The sequence below is a fragment of the Dromiciops gliroides genome, chromosome 4 (assembly GCF_019393635.1).
Source record: "Dromiciops gliroides isolate mDroGli1 chromosome 4, mDroGli1.pri, whole genome shotgun sequence".
Classification (NCBI taxonomy): Eukaryota; Metazoa; Chordata; class Mammalia; order Microbiotheria; family Microbiotheriidae; genus Dromiciops; species Dromiciops gliroides.
The window spans coordinates 477258270-477277976 of NC_057864.1; the positions used below are offsets into that span (position 1 = coordinate 477258270).

The 19707-nt window shown below is 43.5% G+C and overlaps 1 protein-coding gene across 2 annotated transcripts in view; it reads left to right on the forward strand.

Moving 5' to 3' along the window:
- LOC122755357 (NADPH--cytochrome P450 reductase) overlaps positions 1 to 19707 on the forward strand; it is an 80168-nt gene that overhangs the window by 25497 nt on the left and 34964 nt on the right. For both annotated transcript variants that reach the window (XM_044003676.1, XM_044003675.1), the window contains exon 2: positions 15505 to 15691. In XM_044003676.1, the coding sequence (XP_043859611.1) occupies positions 15519 to 15691 (173 nt within the window). In that variant the 5' untranslated portion in view covers positions 15505 to 15518. The remainder of the gene's footprint in view (positions 1 to 15504; positions 15692 to 19707) is intronic.

Sequence of the window (19707 nt, forward strand, 5' to 3'; positions counted from 1 at the left end):
CTTCCTGAATCCAGGGCCGGTGCTTTATCCACTGTACTACCTAGCTGCCCCCTGCTATAAATATTTTAAAACATGGAGGCTCTTTTTCCTTTTTCCACAATCTCTTCAAGAAACAGACTTAATAGTGGTGTTTCTGGATCAAAGGCAATTTAATAACTCTTTGGGCATAATTCCTCATTGCTCTCCAAAATGGTTGGATCAGTTCACAATTCCACCAACAGTGTATTAATGTCCCAACTTTTCCAAATCCCCTCTAACATTTGTCATTTTCCCCTTCTATTATTTTAGCCAATCTGATAAGTGTGAGGTGATAGCTCAAAATTGACTTAGTTTTAAAATGTAATACTATCAGTGTTGTATATTGTGGGCCACACATGCCCCTGGGCTGCATGTTTGTCACTTCTGAACTAGATGAACATTGAGGTTCCTTCCAGCTCTCAAGAATTGTGTGATTCTGTGATGGAAACTTGGGCATGTCCATAGGTTGCAGGCAAGGAGAGAGTGGATAAGAAGAGATCAAACATGAAAGAGGAAATGATTTCAGGGCCATGTTCTTGGAGGAGATGAAAAGATGGAGTAAAGAACATGAGAGGCAGGGTTAGCCTTAACAAGGAAAAGGTGGCTTCTTCATCAGAGGATGGGGAACCTTCAAAAGGAGTTAGGAGGTATGGAATAGGGAGGCCAGCCCTTTGCTGAGGTTGAGTAGATAGGGAAGTGCCAGGAAATTGGTGTGAATGCTCAGGGAGGTTGATTTGTAGGGAGGGAAGATGTTGAGCATCTAAGACCAGGGCTTCCTTCACCTTTGTGTCATGGACCACTTTGGTTGTCTGATGAACCTATTGATCCCTTCTAAGAATAATGATCTGTTGCCTGCATTTGTAATTAAAAGAAGCATTAAATTTCATTTAGAGGCTAGTGAAAATAAAGATGTAATATACCCCCATCCAAGTTCACGACACCCTCCTACCTCCCTTCTCCCCCAGGTCTATTCACAAATCCCAGGTCAAGGACCAGAGGTCCACTTGACAACATGGCTGAAATTTACATAGCTCTTTCAGGTGAGCAGTGTGTACCATGTATTTTATCACTGGATCACTGGATATTGGCAGTATGTATTTCAAGTATAATCCTCATTTTACAGAGGTCATAATTGAAACTCAAGGAGATTGATCCGGGAGGTGGAACCAAGTTGGCAGAGGAAAGACATTAAATGCACAGAGCTCCTGACACAATTACCCCCCAAACAGCAATAAAACAAACCTTGGAGCCACAAAACCCACAAAAAGATGGGCTTAGATTATTTTCCAGATTAACTGTACTGGGCTGCAAACAGAGTCCAATACTGCGATTGTGCTGACACAGACCCCAGACATGCTGCAAAAGAGGAACTCACCTCCAAGCCTCAGAATCAGCTGAAGCACCAGCCTCTTCTGGAATTAAGCTTACAGTTGGGGGAGAGGGCTGAATGGCTGGCAGGGGGTGGGGGTGGGGAATACAGGGGTGTCTTCAGGACCTAAGGAGGAATTTGGCTATCCCACCCCAGCAGGGAACCAGGAAGAAATCCTGAGCATCAGGAGGCCCAGGTGGGAGAGGAGCGCAGGCTCATCAAAGCTAAAAACCACCACAGCATTCTGCTGGCTGGATAACTAGCAAGTTGGCTTGAGGTTATCTTCAGACCAGAGAATAGGCCAGGTGAGAGAAAAACCTGCCCTCTCTCAAACCAAAACACCTGGGACCCTCTGAAGCTTGGGACAGTGTAGCTTGGAAGTAGGACATCACTGTAAGAGGGAGTTAAAAGTCAGGTAAAAAATGGCAAGATGAGCAAGCAAAGAAAGTTGAAAATAATAGAAAGTTTCTTTAGCCACAAAGAAGATTGAGGTGCACCCTCAGAAGAGGATAGCAACCTCAGGGCCCCTACATCCAAAGCTTCCAAGAAAAATATGAATTGGTCTCAGGCCATGGAAGTGCTCAAAAGGGACTTTGAACAGAGAATAAGAGAGATAGAAGGAAGATTTAGAGAGGTGAAGGAAAGAATGGAAAGAGAAATGAGAGCAATGCAGGAGAGTCATGAGGAAAAAGTCAACAGCTTGAAAAGCCAAATGGAAAAGGAGATAAAAAAGTTCTCTGAAGAAAAGTATTACCTAAGAACTAGGATTGAACAAATGGAAGCTAGTCTCTTGATGAGAAACCAAGACACAGTAAAGCAAATCCAAATGAATTTTAAAAATAGAGGGTAATATGAAATATCTCCTTGGAAAAACAGCTGACCTGAAAAATAGATCCAGGAGAGAGAATTTGAAAATCATTGGACTACCTGAAAACCATGACCAAAATAAGAGTTTAGACAGCATCTTCCAAGAGATTGTCAGTGAAAATTGCCCTGATAGTCTAGAAACAGAAGGCAAAATGGGACTTCAATGAAAAAGAGGACTTTCAGGCATTTGTGATGAAAAGACCTGAACTGAATAGAAAATTTGACTTTCAAATACAAGATCCTGGAGAAGCATAGAAAAGTAAACAGGAAAAATAAATCATGAGGGATATTAAAAGATTAAACTGTTTACATTCCTACATGGGAAGATAATACTTTGAACTCATAAGAACTTTCTCAGTAAGGAATACACAGAGGACACAGGTCTGAACTGAATATGAAAGGGGAAAAAAAGGAAACTCAAGGAGATTAATGGAGGCAGGTAATGAAGTATCAGAGACTGACTTGGAATCTTGGTTTTTCCTGGTTCCAAGTCCATTGGGTTTTCTGATATACCATGCTGCTTCTCCAAGGAGGGCAGCCCCTGAGCTGTCAAAGAGCTAGTTGGCTGCCTTGGTCATTTTGGATAGACCAGTACCTGCCTGGAATAGACCCAGGGAGAGTCACGTTGGAGGTTTTCATTGGACTTACCATAAGAGACAGGATTGTTTAGTCTAAAGAGCACAGAATGCTCAGCTTTTAGAACTGGAGAAAACTAACTTAGTGCCTGCTGTGGGGGGGGTCACAAGGTCACAGCTAGCTTATCTTTGGCTTCATTGCTCATTTGCAAGATGATAAACTTGGACCAGGTGATTTCTGCAGTCCCTTCTAGTTTGTGGGTTCTCCAATATGCTGAATTGCATTTTGTCTTCTCAGGGTGATTTTTTAAAAAGGGAGTACCTGGGGGCAGCTAGATGGCGCAGTGGTTAAGGCACCGGCCCTGAATTCAGGAGTACCTGAGTTCAAATGCGACCTCAGACACTTGACACTTACTAGCTGTGTGACCCTGGGCAAGTCAACCCCCATTGCCTGCAAAAAAAAAAAAAAAAAAAAAAAGGGAGTACCTGAATCTTTGCATTTTAAAAACTTATTTAGCTATCACAAAAAGATTCCTAGAACAACATGGAGTAAACTGGCAAGTACAACAGGAAGACAGATGAAGAGATGTGTAGAATGGATGAGAATGCCAGTGGGGGTGGGGGGATGGACCTGGGGCTCAGCAGTGATTTGCACCAGCCCTTTTGATATTTTGAATGCTGAAGTCTGTTCTTTGATTTATGGTTGTGTCTGCTGATTAGAGAAATCTGAATGAAAACTAACTTAAATCTAGCCTGAAGTGTGTTTTCCCCCTGTCTTTGTCTCTCAGCCCTTTCTAGTTTCTGTGGAAGTTACTTTGAGGCATAGAGCATTTTAAACTAGAGGAACAGACAGTATTTAGTAGCTGAACATGTGTTTAATAGTTGATATGGCTGAGGAAGATGTAGAGTTGTAAAAGGAATTACTTTTCCTTTTACTGACTTTAAATTACAACTCAGAAATGATGATGAGAACTTTAGCTAATGGGTAGCAGGATATTTAATGAGTAAATTTTAAAAATGCAGCCTCTGCTCACCCTAATGAAGTTGGAGTTGATTGAGCAAGAAGGAAGTGAATGGCTCATTGAGTTGGCCTCTAGCCAAAGGGCTAGAAGTCAAAAAGGTGTGAGTGTGGATTGTAGGCCTGACTGCTGATAGTGGAGATTTTAGGCAAGAGATTTTCATATCCTTTGTTTCTGTTTACTCAGTTGTCGATAATGACATGGATATATATATATGTTGACAGCAGGGACATATATGTATTACTGTAGACACAATGTCACAAAACCCATCCCCACTGATCTTTTCTCCACAAAACAGGCAAGATGAACTAGGTCAGTTTCTTAGTAGTTTCAGTAGCGGCACATGACTTCTGCTGTGTCTGACACAAGGCATCAGAAAGAGGAAGGCAGCCTCCAGGATCAGATGTTGGTTCTGAGACAAGATGACTGATGGAAACAGATCCAAGATGAGTTGGCACGTGTCAGCATCTGTCAGACTAGGAAATGTCCCAATCCTTACCTCCTCTTAAGAAAGACCATTGGATCCAGAGGTCCAGGCAGTTGCTGACAAAAGAAAAATCTCGTGTACCCCAGAATATTTATAACAGGTTTTTTTTTTTTGTGGCAGTAAAAAACTGAAAACAAAGTCTGTGTGCATCAGTTGGGGAATGATTAAATCAACTATGATACATTCATTTAATGGACTTTTATTGTGCCACAAGAAATGATGAGCATGGTAAATAAAGAGAAGCATGCGAAGACTTAGATGATGATGCAAAGTGAAGTAAGGGAAGCCAAGAAAAAAGATACCTAGTCGCTACAACCATATAAACCAAAAAATGAACACCACAACACAATCAGATATTTTTGATGTGTTAACTTTTTTTTTGATGCCCCCCATTCCTCTTTTTTTTCTTGGTTATAAGGGATGGCTCTCTGAGGGGAATGGGGATGGAAAGGAAAGGGGAAAGGAATAATACAGGGGGAATATAGGTGAGATACAAACAAAATATACAAATAAAAATCTACTAAAAAAAGAAAGACTATTGTAAGTCAGTTCATTTCCTTTGTAATGTATGTAGTTATCATCTTCAAGCCCTGGATGGGCCCTGGATGGGCCCTGGAGGGAAGCAGCTCTCTTGGAGCAGATGCTGAGAGGTACTCACCTCTGAACCAGGGCAGCTGTAGCTTGCGCTGCTCCCTATTCATCTCCTTTTAAACCTCTCCTCAGACACATTTGCTTCCCCAGGTTTCTGTGAGAGGAATCTTTCCTGTTTCTCCTCTTACCTAAATGACCTTTTCAGTAATCTTTGCTTGATCTGATCATCTTCTGCCTTCTAAGCTTGAGTGTCCCCAAGCCTTTGTCTGGGCCTTCCCATTTTCCCTTTCTACCCTCTTTCCTTTGGTGATCTGTAATCAGCTCCTGTAAGTTTAGTTAGTAACTGTCTGCAGATAACTCCCAAATTTACACATCCCTTCACTTTCATCTGAAATCCAGTGCCTCATCACCAATTGCCTGCTAGCCATCTCTACCTGGATAATAGTCCTTCAGCGTGTCAAATTTAACATGTCCACAATGTAACTGATAATATTTCCCCTTAAACCTGCCTACCTTTTCTTCAGGCTCCCCTGGCCCAGGGCTTTTCTGACTTCCCAATCAATAATCAGCCATTAGGCATTTATTCATTATTGTGTGCCAGGTGTCTTGTTAGGTGCTGGAGATAGAAAAACCAAGAATGCAACCATCTGTACTCACAAAAAGCTTACATTCTAATGGGGAAGAGGCAATAAATCTCTATCTTAAGTAGAAAGAGAATAAATATGAATAAATATAAAGTAATTAAGTAGATAGTTGTCACCTAGGTTCATAAATTTGGAATCATCCTTGACTTTTGGGGGGGGGGCAGGGCAGTGAGGGTTAAGTGACTTGCCCAGGGTCACACAGCTAGTAATTGTCAAATGTCTGAGGCTGGATTTGAACTCAGATCCTCCTGAATCCAGGGCTGGTGCTTTATCCACTGCGCCACCTAGCTGCCCCTACCCCCTTGACTCTTGATAGCCTTCTCCCTCCACATTCAGTCAGGTGCTAAGCATCATCAATTCTGTTTCTACAATCTTTTTTCACTTACACTTCAGGACCTGTCACCTAATTTGGGACAATTCTAATAGCCCCCCCACACACACACACACACAAACGTGGTAGAGATTTTGATAAAGTCACTCATGGAAGAGCAGAGCAGCCATTAGTCAGAAACTTCTCCTGGTTCTTCTCAGCTCATTCAGTGTAGGCATTTACCAGGGCTCTGTCAGCCCTTTCTTTTCTCTCTTTTATATTCTTGTTGTTGGAAATCTCATTTCCTTTCCTGGTGAGTTCATTCATCTCCCCTGGGGAATGGCTCCCACATCTCTATCTCTAGCCTGTACTTCTCCCTGCATCAGTCCTGCCCTTTCAGCTGTTTTGTGGTCTTGTGTGCTGGATTTGAGGAAGGCTCTGCTAGATACTACCAGGCTGGTTTCTGCATCTTAGGGCTTGGACAAGGCCTGAGAATTATCAGCATAGGCATGCTCATTGAATTCCTGCTGCTGACGAGAAGTCCCAAGAAAACTAGAATAGAGGGAGAAGAAGAGAGGGCTCAGCCTTAGGGGACAAGCAAGTTTAGTGGGCAAGACCAGGATGAAGAGCCAGCAGAGGAGCCTGAAGAGTGGTCAGACAAGTTGGAAGAGAATCAGGAGAAAGCACAGAGAGAAGAGATGGGATTAGGGTTTGAGGGCGATCCAGTGTCAAAGGCTGCTTGGAGGTCTGGGTAGATGAGGCTTGAGAACAGGCTCTGGCAACTAAGAGATTGCTAGTAACTTTGAAAAGAGCAATTTTGGTGGAATGATGAGGTTGGGAGCCCAACAGAAAGAGCTAAGAAAAAGAGAGAGGAGAGGAAGTGCAGGAAAGGAAGTAACAGATTGTATTGCTTTTGTGAAATGGCCTCTTTGACCATTTAGATATTGGAATGGTGCCTTTTCTTGTATTCCTGTCAATTCCTCTTATACCTTAGGATATAAGGTCTTTATCAGAGAAATATACAGCAAAGATTTTACTCCCAGTTAACTTTCTCTTCCAATTCTAACTGCATTGCTTTTTGAGGGAGTGGGGTACAAAAACTTTTCAATTTCATGCCGTTCCAAGTGTCTGTTTTCTGTCCTGTGATTCTTCTCTTGACCCTTTGTTTGCTCAGTGCTTCCCCTTATCCATAGTTGCAAAATGTGTTTCCTTTCTCCTGTAATTTGTTTATGATTTGACTTTATCTTGGACACACATCCATATAGAGCTTATCATGGTATATGGTATGAGATATTGATCTCTCTATGGCTGGTTTCTCCCAGACTGCCCTCCATTTTTCTTAGTGTGCTTTGTTTCGTTTTGTTATTTTGTTTGTCTGTTTGGTTGGTTTTACTCCAATAGCTTGTGTCTTGGGATTAATTGGGCACCATTCTTCGGGATTCAACTGCTTCTGGATCTTGTAGATTTAACTTTTCAGTTTTTTAATGAATACAGAATAGTTGCGATAATTGCTGTTCTCTAGTATAGTGGTAGGTCTTGTAATGCCAGGCTCCCTTTTTCTTTACTTAAAAAAAAATTCCTTTGATATTTTTGACCTTTTGTTCCTCCATATTAATTTTGTTATGATTTTGCCTGATTTTATAAAGTAAACCTTTGGCACTTTGTTATACTACTGGATCTAGGGATTAAATAAGAGAGTATTGTTTTTATATTACTCTCTACTTATTAGTCTCCTTAATTTCTCTCCAGAGTGTTTGATGGCTACATTCTTTGTGGCCCTCATGATTCTTTTCCTCCCAAATCTAGTCATTTCACGTCCTCTCAGTCTCACAATTGTAGTGCCTTTCATATCCAACCCCCAGGCCCCCATCTCCCATTGAAACAATAGGAAGAGTTTTTAAGTGGGCTCCCTCTGGCCTTTGCCTTCTGCATTTCATCATTCATTCTGTTGCCAAAGTAACCTTCTGATGCACAGGTCCAATTGTCATACACCTATTGAAAAACCCTTTGATGGGTGTACATTACCTCAAGGATAAAGTACAAGTTCTGTAGCCTGGCACTGAAAGCCTTGAGCAGTTGGCTCCAATTTCCCTTTCCAGCTGTATCTGATGCTCGTCTTCTTTAGAAAGCTTACATCCCAGCTGTGCTGGAATCCTTCCCCAGCCCACCCATACCTTTGTGCAAATGGGCCCACCTTAGGCTTTACCTGCTGCCATCCTTGCCTCCTCCTTCAAGGCCTTTCTTTCATTAAACCTGCCCTGTTTGCATTCTCTTGTTAATTCTCTTAGGCTTCTTGGACCTAAAGGTACTCTGCATTGAATCATTTACAAACCTGCAACCTAGTGATTTCTGCCCCATTTCTGATCCCCCTACTAGACTCTGAACTTCTTGGCTACAGACTGGTTTGGTCTTGGCCTGGTGGATGGAGCATTGGAGTCAGGAAGAGCTGAATTTGAGTCCTGCCTTAGACTCTCAGTTGCTGTGTGACCACAGACAAGTCATTAACCTTTGTCACGGACCTTGGTTTCCTAGTTTGTAAAATGCTTAATCACAAACTATTTCATAAAGTTGTTGTGAGGATTAAATGCAGTAATATCCTTGGCAAATTTTAAAGGACTAGATAAATGTCAGGTTTTGTTATTTAGATTTTGTAGCCTTGTCTAGATGCTTAGCAGATGTTTTATTGACATGACTCAGCAATGTGCAAGCTCCAGATAATGTCTGAATGCCTACAAAAAAGCCTTCTGTGAAATCTGAGCTTGGCCACTTTCCTGCTTTTGATTCCATGGTGATTGCTTGAATCTTCTTTTTGTTGTGACTACCAGCTTTTAAATAAACTGCTGTTAACATCTGTCTTCTTGGTTAGGAGAGAGAGAAGAGAGAGAGAGGAGAGAGAGAGGGGGGGGGGAGAGAGAGAGAGATCCAAATTCAGACATTGTCATTTATCCCTGTTGATTCTGTTGGTCCCATCCTCTATTTTAGCCCGTTGGGCTCTTTGGGGATCTGCCATCCAAACTCTTGGCTATCTTCATTAGCTCTGGGTTATTGGCACATGTGATACTTGCGCCACCTATCTTTCCTGCCTTCATAAATCCTAGATGTGGAACAGGGCAGGGCCAAAGACAGAGTCTTAGTGAATGTGGCAGCCCCTACTGCACTGAGTGTGGTGGTAGGTTTTCTTTTGATTGGTTGGAAGTAGGTGGAGGGACTGGTCATCGTGGAAGAACCTGCCAGTCTTGGGGAGGGGCTGTGAGACCCAAGCTGAATGCCTAAGGGGTTGGCCAGGATAGAGCTTCAAGATTCACCCTCAGGACAGAGATCAATCCTTGGTGGCTTCAGTCATTGTGCATTCTCCAATGAGTAAAGCTTTACACCTATTACTGATTGATTTAACTCAACTGGGATTAAATGCTGACCATGGGAAGAGACCTTGTATGTATTAGCAAGAGAGAGAGAGAGGACATTCTCAAGAAGCCAGTGAATCAGTTCTGTTGGCTTCATTGAGGATTCAGATCATTGCAGGGGCAAGAGTCTCTGTTCAAATACCCCAAACTCGGTTTACTTTCATTTATAGGTAAAGACTGATTTTGTTTTTGTTTTTTAAGAGAAAAGAGAGCATTACAAACATGTTTTCATTTTCAACATTCATTTTTATAAGATTTTAGTTCCATATTTTTCTCCCCCCTCCCCAAGATGGCAAGCACTCTGATATAGGTTATATATGTATAATCTCATTAAATACATTTCCACATTAAGACTGATTTGGGGGGGGGGGAGGACAGGGCAATGAGGGTTAAGTGACTTGCCCAGCTAGTAAGTGTCAAGTGTCTGAGGCTGGATTTGAACTCAGGTCCTCCTGAATCCAGGGCCAGTGCTTTATCCTCTGTGCCACCTAGCTTCCCCAAGACTGATTTTTTAAAGCAGGTTTTTCATCTTTGTGTCTTATTCTGATCCCCAGTTGCCTTGCTTATGGGAAGTATGTGAATGGCAGAGGCACTGTGGGGGAAGGGAAAGGATGTAATTGTAGGGATTTAGAAGGCAGGATGACCCAGGAGACAGGACCAGACTCATCTGTGGAGGTGGTAGACTTAGGCATCTGCCCCCAGAAACTTCCTGGGGGGTTTCCCACTGCTCAATGACTTTCTTTTCCAAAACAAGCAAAATGAAGGCAAATTCCATGCAAAACAGAGCAGACACTTCCTCCAGATCTGGTGGAGGCAACCTTTGTCACCTTGGCAGATATTGGGAAAGTGGATTCATTCTGGGGAACTGTGTGCTCTTGAAATGTTTGTATCCTGGGGGTGTTTGAGGAGTGGAGAGACTTTTCTTTTACTTATTGATTTAATAGAAGCAGCATTAAAATAAAAGCAGCTTGAAAAGAAGCAAAAATGTCCACTTTGGTACTGTTTACATCATTCCTGTTTGTATCCCAGTGATCACCGTGAATCAGAGTCCTTTTCTTGGATCTCTTGTTTCCTTCCTTTTTTAAAAGTGCCTTTGTGCCAGCTTGTGCACGTGTGCATGTGTATATGTGTGTGTGTGTGTGTATGTATGTGAGAACCTGTGTGCACCTGTTTGTATATTTGTGAGCCTGTGTACATCTGTGTGTGTAGGCCTTTGTGCAAGCCTGTGTATTGTCTGTATGTGTGTGTGTGTGTGCGTGTGTGCGTGTGTGTGTGTGTGTGTGTGTGGCCTGTGTGCATTTGTACCTCTGTGTGTATTGTGAGCCTGTGTGCATCTGTGTATGGGGCCTGTGTGTGCGCCTATGTACAGTTCCATGTGTGTGCTGGGGGGGGCTGTGTAGCCTGCATGCATGTGTGTACCTGTGTGTATATGCAAGCCTGTGTGCATCTCTGTGTGTACATCTGTGTGTGTGTGTATAGGCTTGTGAGTCTGTGTCTGTGTGAGGTTCCGCCTCCTCCCCTATGTGCATGATGGAATGCAAAGGGCTCTGGGCACCAAGGCCAAGGATAGGAGTTACAGCATCAATACTGCCACTTCCTTACTGGAAGCCTGGCTGCACCCTTCTCTGAGCCTCAGTTTGCTCCTCTCTAATGAGGGGGCATGATGCCTGTATTCTCTCCTTCTTAGTGTTGGTGGATCCAAAAGCTCTTATTATTCATGTTAAAAGTACTAAGGATGATGGTGATAAGCCACACACATGCCTTTCTGGCACAGAGAATTGGGCTCGAGACAAGTGACTCAGTCGTTCTTTTGCAATGAATGAAAATGCGTTGAAGGGCATATGTGTAGGGGTGGGGGGTGGGGCAGAGACCTGGCCCTTCCTACAAGTGGAAGAGCAGCTCTGTCTGCACATACTAGTTCTTTTTGTTCCCGGGAAGCTGAAAGAGAAAGGACAGACATTAGATGGAACACCGAAGTGTGGGGAACGTTTTCTGTCCTGGCCACCTGTGTCACTTCCCTTTCCAGCTTAGCTAGCTGCCTTCTCCCTCAGCAGCCCCTGAAATCACACGTTGCCTTAGTCAGCTTGGAAGGTAAGCCCGCTTTATTCCTTTGGGTCAGGAGGACTCTAATGTGGGGGGCCCGAAGGGATGGCATCCCCTTACTAGGCCCCTGCTCCTCTGGGGAGCTTGGCTCAGTCCTGGCTTTAGAACTCTTTGCTAGGCTCTTGCCTGTGCTAGATCATCATCTTTGCTGGATCTTCTTCCAGGTCACAAGCACTAAGCTTAGGTGTCCTACAGGACTTTCCTGGGCCCTTTTCCCTTCTCTTTGAGTCATCTCAGTAGCTCCCATAGATTCAAGGTTCATTCCTTTGCTGATGATTCTCAGAATCTACTTCTCCATTCACATGCCCTCCTCTGACCTCCAGTCTCACACCTTCAACTTAACCAGATGGCCCATAGACTTCTTAAACTTGTGTCCAAAATGAAACTCATTATCTCTCTCCCCAAACCCTCTCCTGCTCCTGCCTTCCCATTACTAGAGAGGACAACCCCATCCTCCCAGTCTCCAGGCTTAACACCTAGGAGTCATCCTTAGCTCCTCACTCCCTCCTCCCTCATATTCTGTTTCCAAGGCCTGTCGATTTCACCTTTATAACATCTCTCGAGTGCTTTTCCATCGCTGCCACCACTCTAGGGCAGGCCCCCATCTTCTCATGCCTGGACTCTTGTAATACCTGTTGGTGAGTCAGCCTGCCTCAGGTCTCTCTCCATTCCAGTCCATCCCCCCTTAAGCCACTAAAGACATTTTCCTAAAGCTCGAGTCTGACCACGTCACTCACCTACTCAATAAACTCCAGTGAAGCCCCATCTCCTCCAGTATCAAAAGCAAAATACTCTGGCCTTCAAAGCCCTTTAGAAGCTGGACCCCCTCCTCCCTCTTCCCTTCTTTCACCTTACTTGCCTCTTGTATTCTGTGATCTAGCCACACCGGCCTCTCTGCTGGTCCTCAGGTGATACACTCCATCTCCTCACTCCATATATTTTCACTGGTTGTTTCCCATCTTTTGTTACTCTCTTCTCTAGGCTTCTGTGATAGTACCCCTGGCTTCCAACTATCTTCAAATTCCAGCTCAAGTCTCACCTTCTGGAAGTGTAGGAACGTCTATCAGAGCTCACACTTCCAAACTGGAAGTTTTTTAGAAATGCTTTTCTAAGCCTGAAGTACTTTTCTTGTGGTTTAGATCGCAAGAATATAATTTCCTGCTACCTACAAAAAGCCTTTTCCAGTCCTCCTTAAACTCCAGTCCTCCTTAAACATAGAGCCTTTCTTCTGTTGATTAGCTCCAATTTCTCCTCTCTCTATCTTGTTTGTATGGAGTTGTTTGCTTTTGTCTTCCCCATTAAACTGTGAGCTCCTTGAGGGCAGGATCATTGAGGGTTTTGCTTTTCTAAGTGCTTAGCACTCAGCATAGTGCCTGTCACAGATAAAATGCTTAATAAATTCTTGTTGACACACTGATTTCTTTCTTTCTTTTTTTTTTTTTTTTGGCTGGGCAATGGGGGTTAAGTGACTTGCCCAGGGTCACACAGCTAGTAAGTGTCAAGTGTCTGAGGCCGGATTTGAACTCAGGTCCTCTTGAATCCAGGGCTGGTGCTTTATCCACTGCACCACCTAGCCGCCCCCACACTGATTTCTAATGGTGCAATAATGTTCTGTTACAATTACGTTTCACAACTTGTTCAGTCCTTCTCTGATTGCTGGGTGTCTACATTGTTTCCCAGTCTGCTACAACAAGAAAAGCTGCTACAAATATTTTTGTACCTGTGGATGCATCTGAAATGGGGCTTAGGATAAATCAGAAATTTCTCCTGTGAGAAGCAAAACCAAAGATGACTAGCTAACAGGACAGACATATCAAGGAATCAGGGGGATATTAAAGTTTACATTGACCAACTAGATATCAGGACAGACATACTGAAAGGAGTAAGGGGAGATAAAATTCTATAGCAGGAAAGTCAATTAGGGGTGGCTACTACCTGACCAGAGCTAGGAGACAGAGAAAAGCCCCAAAGTCAGGACCGGCATTTCAGAACCACTCCCCCTTGACTCTCAGGAGTATGACAAGCATCCAAGCTTTCCCCACCACACCCCTAAAGGGAACTTTCCAGTTTTCAATGGATACCCCATCTCTCTTCTATAAAAACTTTTGCCTTTCTTTTGTTTCTTGGAGGAGAATGTTTCTAAGCCCTCCTTCCCGAGGGGTGAAGTCTTTGACTTCCCACTTGGTCACTTTCTTTAGCACCAAATAAAAGACCACTTTTTTTTTTTTAGTGAGGCAATTGGGGTTAAGTGACTTGCCCAGGGTCACACAGCTAGTAAGTGTTAAGTGTCTGAGGCCGGATTTGAACTCAGGTCCTCCTGACTCCAAGGCCGGTGCTCTATCCACTGCGCCACCTAGCTGCCCCTAAAAGACCACTTTCATTCTAACTGGACTGTATGTGAGAGTGTAATTCTTTATTGAGGAATACATAAGGACCCCCACCTTTCCCCGTGACACATCCCTTCTGAATCTTTATTTTGACACATCTGATACTGCACACATGTCAGGGTTGTGTTGGGGTATAACAGACCTGCTTCCTTGAGGTAGTCATTTCTTAAATTTCTTTACTTGAAAAAATGAGGAAAATTCCTTTTTGCTTCTTTGGGGCATAATATGAATGAGTGAGTTATCTCTCTAAAGAACTTGAGTTTCTTTGAGACAGATCCTTCCAAAATCCCTCACTTTGTCATTTGTTGATTGACCATCTGTGAGTTGCCATGTCCCTAAATAGCAGTCTGTTGTGCCTGATGCAGACTGATGTGAACAGTGATGCCTCTGGGTGACTGGTAAGTGGGCTTAACCACAAAACACCCAAGTGAGCAGCTTCTTGAAGCTTCCCCCCATTGCTCCTTTCTGTCCCTTTTAGATCTTAGCAGTTCTCATCTGCCTCCCCTTTTCCAGTACTAAGTCAGCTCCAAAAATGTACTTAGAAACACTTTCATATGAGTTATTGAGAGTCTAAAGAGCCAGACTCTTGTGATGTAAGAAGAAAAGTACTGCAGGCTTGGAAAATTCTTTCTAAAAAGCTTCTGAGTTGGAAATTCAAGCTCTGATAGACTTTGTCCACTTTGAACTCTCCAGGCGGGAGGATTTCGGAGAGCCGGGCTGAGCTCACTGATGGTAGTAGACTTGTGATGTCACGATGCTAAGGAGTTAGTCCTAAAGTCTTAGGGGCTGGCTCCCCTAGGGGAGCTCTCTTGATTACCAGAAATGTCATGTGACACAGCAGAATAGTCAGAAGCCCTGTGGCTGTGTCATGTCACTTCAACTCTGTGGGCTTCAGTTTCTTCATCTGTTTAAAAAAAAAAAGAACTTCAATGACCTTTGCTGTCCCTTTCGTGTTCCAGTTTATGATTCCAAGGTCCTATGAGTCTGTGTAATGCACACTCATTTGTACAAGGAACTTCCCCTGGCATGAGGCATTTCCTCCTTGATTTTGTTATAAAGATTGCTATCAGTAACTTAGGGAATGTGTAAAGCGACACCAACTCTGGTCTTAGGTAGAGGTACCTTGTTTTATTTTTGGTTTTAGCCTTCATTTTTTCTTTTTTACAAATAATAAAAAACATTTTTATTGAAAGTTTGGAGTTCTCAATTCTATCCGTCCTTCCCTCCCTCCCCTTCCCCTTCCCTGAGGCGACAAGCAGATATAGGTTATAGCTGTGCAATTAAAGGTCCCTTGTTAATAAGCCAGATACATGGGGCCTCAGAGGTTTCGTACATTACTTTTCGTGCTTTGCTGACTCATGTCAGGCTCACCTGTGGGCCAGGTTTGAGAAGGTGGAAGAGCCAGTTCTGGCTCCTTGATGGGCCAGGAAGCAGGCAGCCTTCCTCTTTTCTGTAAGGGGCCTTCGGTTTGTGGGCACCCTGGGGCTGTCGTCATGGAGCTGGACACAGTGGAGGGCTGCAGAAAACGGATGCTCGCTCCCAGCAGCTCAGTTTACAGCATTGTGGGATCACCCTGGCCTGAACCCTTATGGGGTGGGTGCAGATGGGGGTCCTGGAAGCCATTTGTGGCTGAGGGTTAGGCCTCAGTGGCACAAGGGGGCCACTGACTTTGGCCGAGCCCCTGATCTTTGCCTCTTGGTGACTGACTTGAAGTCTTGTTTTCTCCTCAGTAAAACAGATCGACATGGCAGACATGGACACCAGCAGCACCGCTGCTGGCGCTGGAGCGGATGATGTTTCCCTTTTCAGCATGACGGACATGTTTCTCTTTTCCCTCATTGTGGGCCTTCTGACCTACTGGTTCTTCTTCAGAAAGAAAAAGGAAGAGATCCCAGAGTTCACCAAAATTCAGCCAGTGTAAGTGATTACAGCCTTCCTGCTTACCCTTTCCTGCCCCCCCCCCCCCACGTCCCTGCCCTGGCCTCAGTCACTGGTTCTGAAGCATCCTGGGAGAGGATCCTGCTTTCTGGCTCTAGTCTGGGCTGAGTCTTGGTTTACTCTGGCCACCAGGCCAAGAAGAGACAAGATGGATCTCTGGACCCACACGCTCATAACCATTTGTCTCTTTGCTTGAAGTCACAGCCCATTTCTCAGCCAGAATCCTTTCTCGACATGTGCTTTTGGCCACCACCCTCACTGTTCAAACCCAGAGGCCTTTGTGGAGAAGGCTGTACAAAGAGGGCTGAGGTCCCAGTCATAGTCTCCCTCTGCCTGTAGAACTTTCAGCCTAAGGCAGCAAATCAATGGACAGGATGGGGCAAGGGCAGGGTCAGAACACTGAAAAACAGCTGTAGCACATAGGCAGAGTCAGGTGTGTTTTATTTAAGTGATGTTGCTTTCAAACCCTTCTTCTGGAAGGTGACATTTTTCTTTCTTTAAAATGCATTCTGATTGTTTGACAAAACCTTAACGGAGATACTACTGCACACCCCCTCCCCCCCTCCCCTCCTCTCTTCCCCTTCCCTCCCCTCTGCCATTGGTTTATCCAGCATGTGCAGTATCATGCTTTCCTATATACCTGCTTCATGGGCCACCATCAGTAGGAAACTTTGCAGAAGAATAGGCAGCAGAGATGCACTGTGGGAGAAAATGGCCTAGCTATGGATGGAGCTTGAGAGCCTGTGGGCAGCTTGTGGGTCAGTGCTCTGGGGGATGCTTGTGGGCTGCCAGCACCTTGGGTGAACAAACCTGGAGGGGAGGACGAGGACAGGGGTCTCACAGCAAACTGATGGCTTCTGGGAGCCACCACCAGAGTACAGAGCTCTTGGTGTCCCCTTCCCTGACAAGGCTGTGAATTCCATGGGAGCAGCAACTGTGCTTTAATTAAAATTTGGGTCTCCCCTAGCTCTGGGCTTTGGACCCAGTAGGCATTTGTAGAATGAATGAATCCGGAGGTGGAAGTAGCTTTCATTTCTAGAAAGGCCCCAAGAAATACTCTAGTGTGTGTACCTCTCACTCATTTTGTATTTTATTTGATTTTGGGGTCTGCACCTATGATGATTAGTCTAGGGAACCCTCATGAGGATTAGGGTCCACCCCACTGGCCTACAGAGTTGCCCGGGGAACTGAGCAGTATTGGTGCCTTGCCCACATCTACCCAGTTTGGGTATGTGGTGGGGGGTCCCCACACTGGGACTGGCCTCTGGCTGCTAGGGCCAGATCCCCCTTGAGTCAGGGGCTTTGAAAATGCTTGTCTAAGTGTCATTCCTATAATCTCAAATGGAATAAATTCACTTGGTAATGGTGAGTGCTGAGTTATTTACTCACCAGAGTGAACTTTAGCAGACACTGGTAAAGGTGTAAGGAGGGAAAGTATCTTTTTTGCAATGAGTTAGCTCCAGTTCTCTGGGACTGTTTTTTTCTCCTGCCTTAGAAGGGCAATCACCCAGAATGCACCTCTACTTTGTTTTGTTTAATGAGAAATGTAAGCTTTTTATCATCATAGTATGTTTGTGTTCTGCAGCAAATGTCTATTCATGGAGATGAGGGCAAAAACTTTTTTTGAAGACAAAATAAGTATCAACAAATCAACCAAAGGCATTGATTAAGCACCTGCTGCATGCAAAGCATTGTACTGAAGAGTGAGTGAAAGAGAAACTGTTCAGATAAGACCATCTCTTCCTCTTTCTGGAGTTTACAGAAATAATGAGACAAACTGGGATTTCATACAATAAGTATATTGTGGTTAAGGGCCTATAGAAAATGACAAAACAATGTGCTATGTCAGGTCAAATGGAGATATATGGGGAAGATGACATTGCATTTGGGCTTTAAAGAAAGGGAGATTAGGAATTGAACAAACACATAGAAGGAAGAATATGATCCGTGGAACAGAGGCTGGAGATCTTGGCAGAGATGAGGGAGGGAATGTTAGTCGAGTGCACTTGGAGCACAGAGTTTGTAGGTTATATGATGAGATAAAGCTGGAGGGAGGGGGTGGTGCCAGATTCTGAAGAGCCTTGAATGCCAGGGAAAGGGGTTTGAATTTTCTTTGTTAAGCAGTTATGAGTCCCTGAGGATGTCTCAACAAAGGAGCCATGTGACCAGATCCATGCTGGAAAAGGGTTGTTTTTTGTCTTAAAGGATTCCTTTGAGTATCAGTCAACAAGCATCTGTTAAGTGTTTAGTTCCAGAAACTGTGCTAAGTACTAGAGATGCAACAATAAAAAATAAAAACAGTTCCTACAGTCAGTGGGCTTACGTTCTAATAAGGGAAACAACATCAATCCAAAATACTGATATAAGATTACCTTAAAGGGGATGGCGCTGAGTGGGGCGACCAAGAAAGTCCTACCAGAGGAAGTAATGCTTGAACTGAGTCTTCTTTTTAAAGTAATAAACATTTTTATTTATAGTTTTGAATTCTAAATTCTATCCCTCCTTTCTTCTCTCTCCTCCCCCCTGCCCCTTCCTTGAGGTGGTACGCAATCAGATATGGGTTATACATGCTTGATTATGTAAAACATTACCACATTAGTCATTTTTGTACAGGAAAACTTGAATAAAAGAAAAAAATGAAAGAAAGTGGAAAAATAGCATGCATATCGGTTCTTTCTTTGGAGGTGGAGAGTATGTTTCATCGATAGTCCTTTGGGATTGTCTTGATCATTGCTTTGTTGAGAATAGTCAAGTCATTCACAGTTCTTCATCAAACAATATTGCTGTCTCTGTGCACAGTGTTCTCTTGGTTCTGTTGAGTTGTGTCTTACAGACAGCCAGGGATTCTAGGAATTGGAGTTTAGGAGGGAGAACACCCCAAGCATGGGGAAGAGCCAGTGCAAAGATAATTTTTTAGTTTATAACAAATCTGAAGAGTGCTGGATTGGAATCAGAAATCTTCGTTCAAGGCTAGGCCCTGACATTTACTACTCATTTGACCTTTGGCAAATTTACGTAACTTGCTCTGCCTTCAAATACTTGTAGGACAGTCTACTGCTGTGAAAAGTTGAGTGATCCAAGATAATTTCAAAGGACTCATGATGGAAAATGCTCTCCACTTCCAGAAAAAGGAACTGTGGAATTTGGATGCAGATTGAACCATACTGTTTCTACTTTTTTTTTGTTTTCATTTTTTCTTTTTTGAGGTTTTGCCCTTTTGTTCGATTCTTCTTTCACAGCATGACTAATGCAGAAATATGTTTAATGTGATTATACATATATAACCTATATCAGATTGCTTGCTGTCTTGGGGAAGGGGAAGGGAAGGGAGGGAGGGAGAAAAATTTGGAACTAGAAATCTTATACAAACAAATATTGAGAACTATGTATGTAACTGGAAAATAATAAAATGCTTTTATGATTAAAAGAAAAAGTTGATTAAAGAATATCCTTGAAGCCAAGTACTCCAGGGACTACTTGTTCAGTTCACTTGTGATTTTTCATTTGAGTCTGGAACAAGCCCTGACCAGGCTTTATCAGAAAGTAAATATTTCTTGGCTTCAGCCCTGAAATTTATTGTTGTTGGTGTTATGTAATGAGAGCTGTGTGATGAGGTCATGACCAACCCTCTTCTTCATGAGCAAGGATTGCCCTCGATACATTTCATTGAGGAGATTGGTAAGGAATGAGCTGATGGGCTAGGGTCAGTGATTTGTTTATAACACTTTCTGAAAGTTATTTGAATAGGTTATCTCAAAGATGATGTGATTAGCAGTTATCCTTGTTCCAATGTGGATAATCTCCCACATTTATCCAGAACTCCCTTTTTGGTGTAAGGACATGTTAACAGCAACAATAAAGCCCAACCCCTTTCTTTCGTCCGCCATGGGATCAAGGCCCAACCGAAGGTCAGCCTTCTCTACCCAGTTAGAAAGGAAGGTGTTTGTTTGAGGCTTCAGAATCGGCATCAGAATGTTTTGGGCTCTTCTACTGAC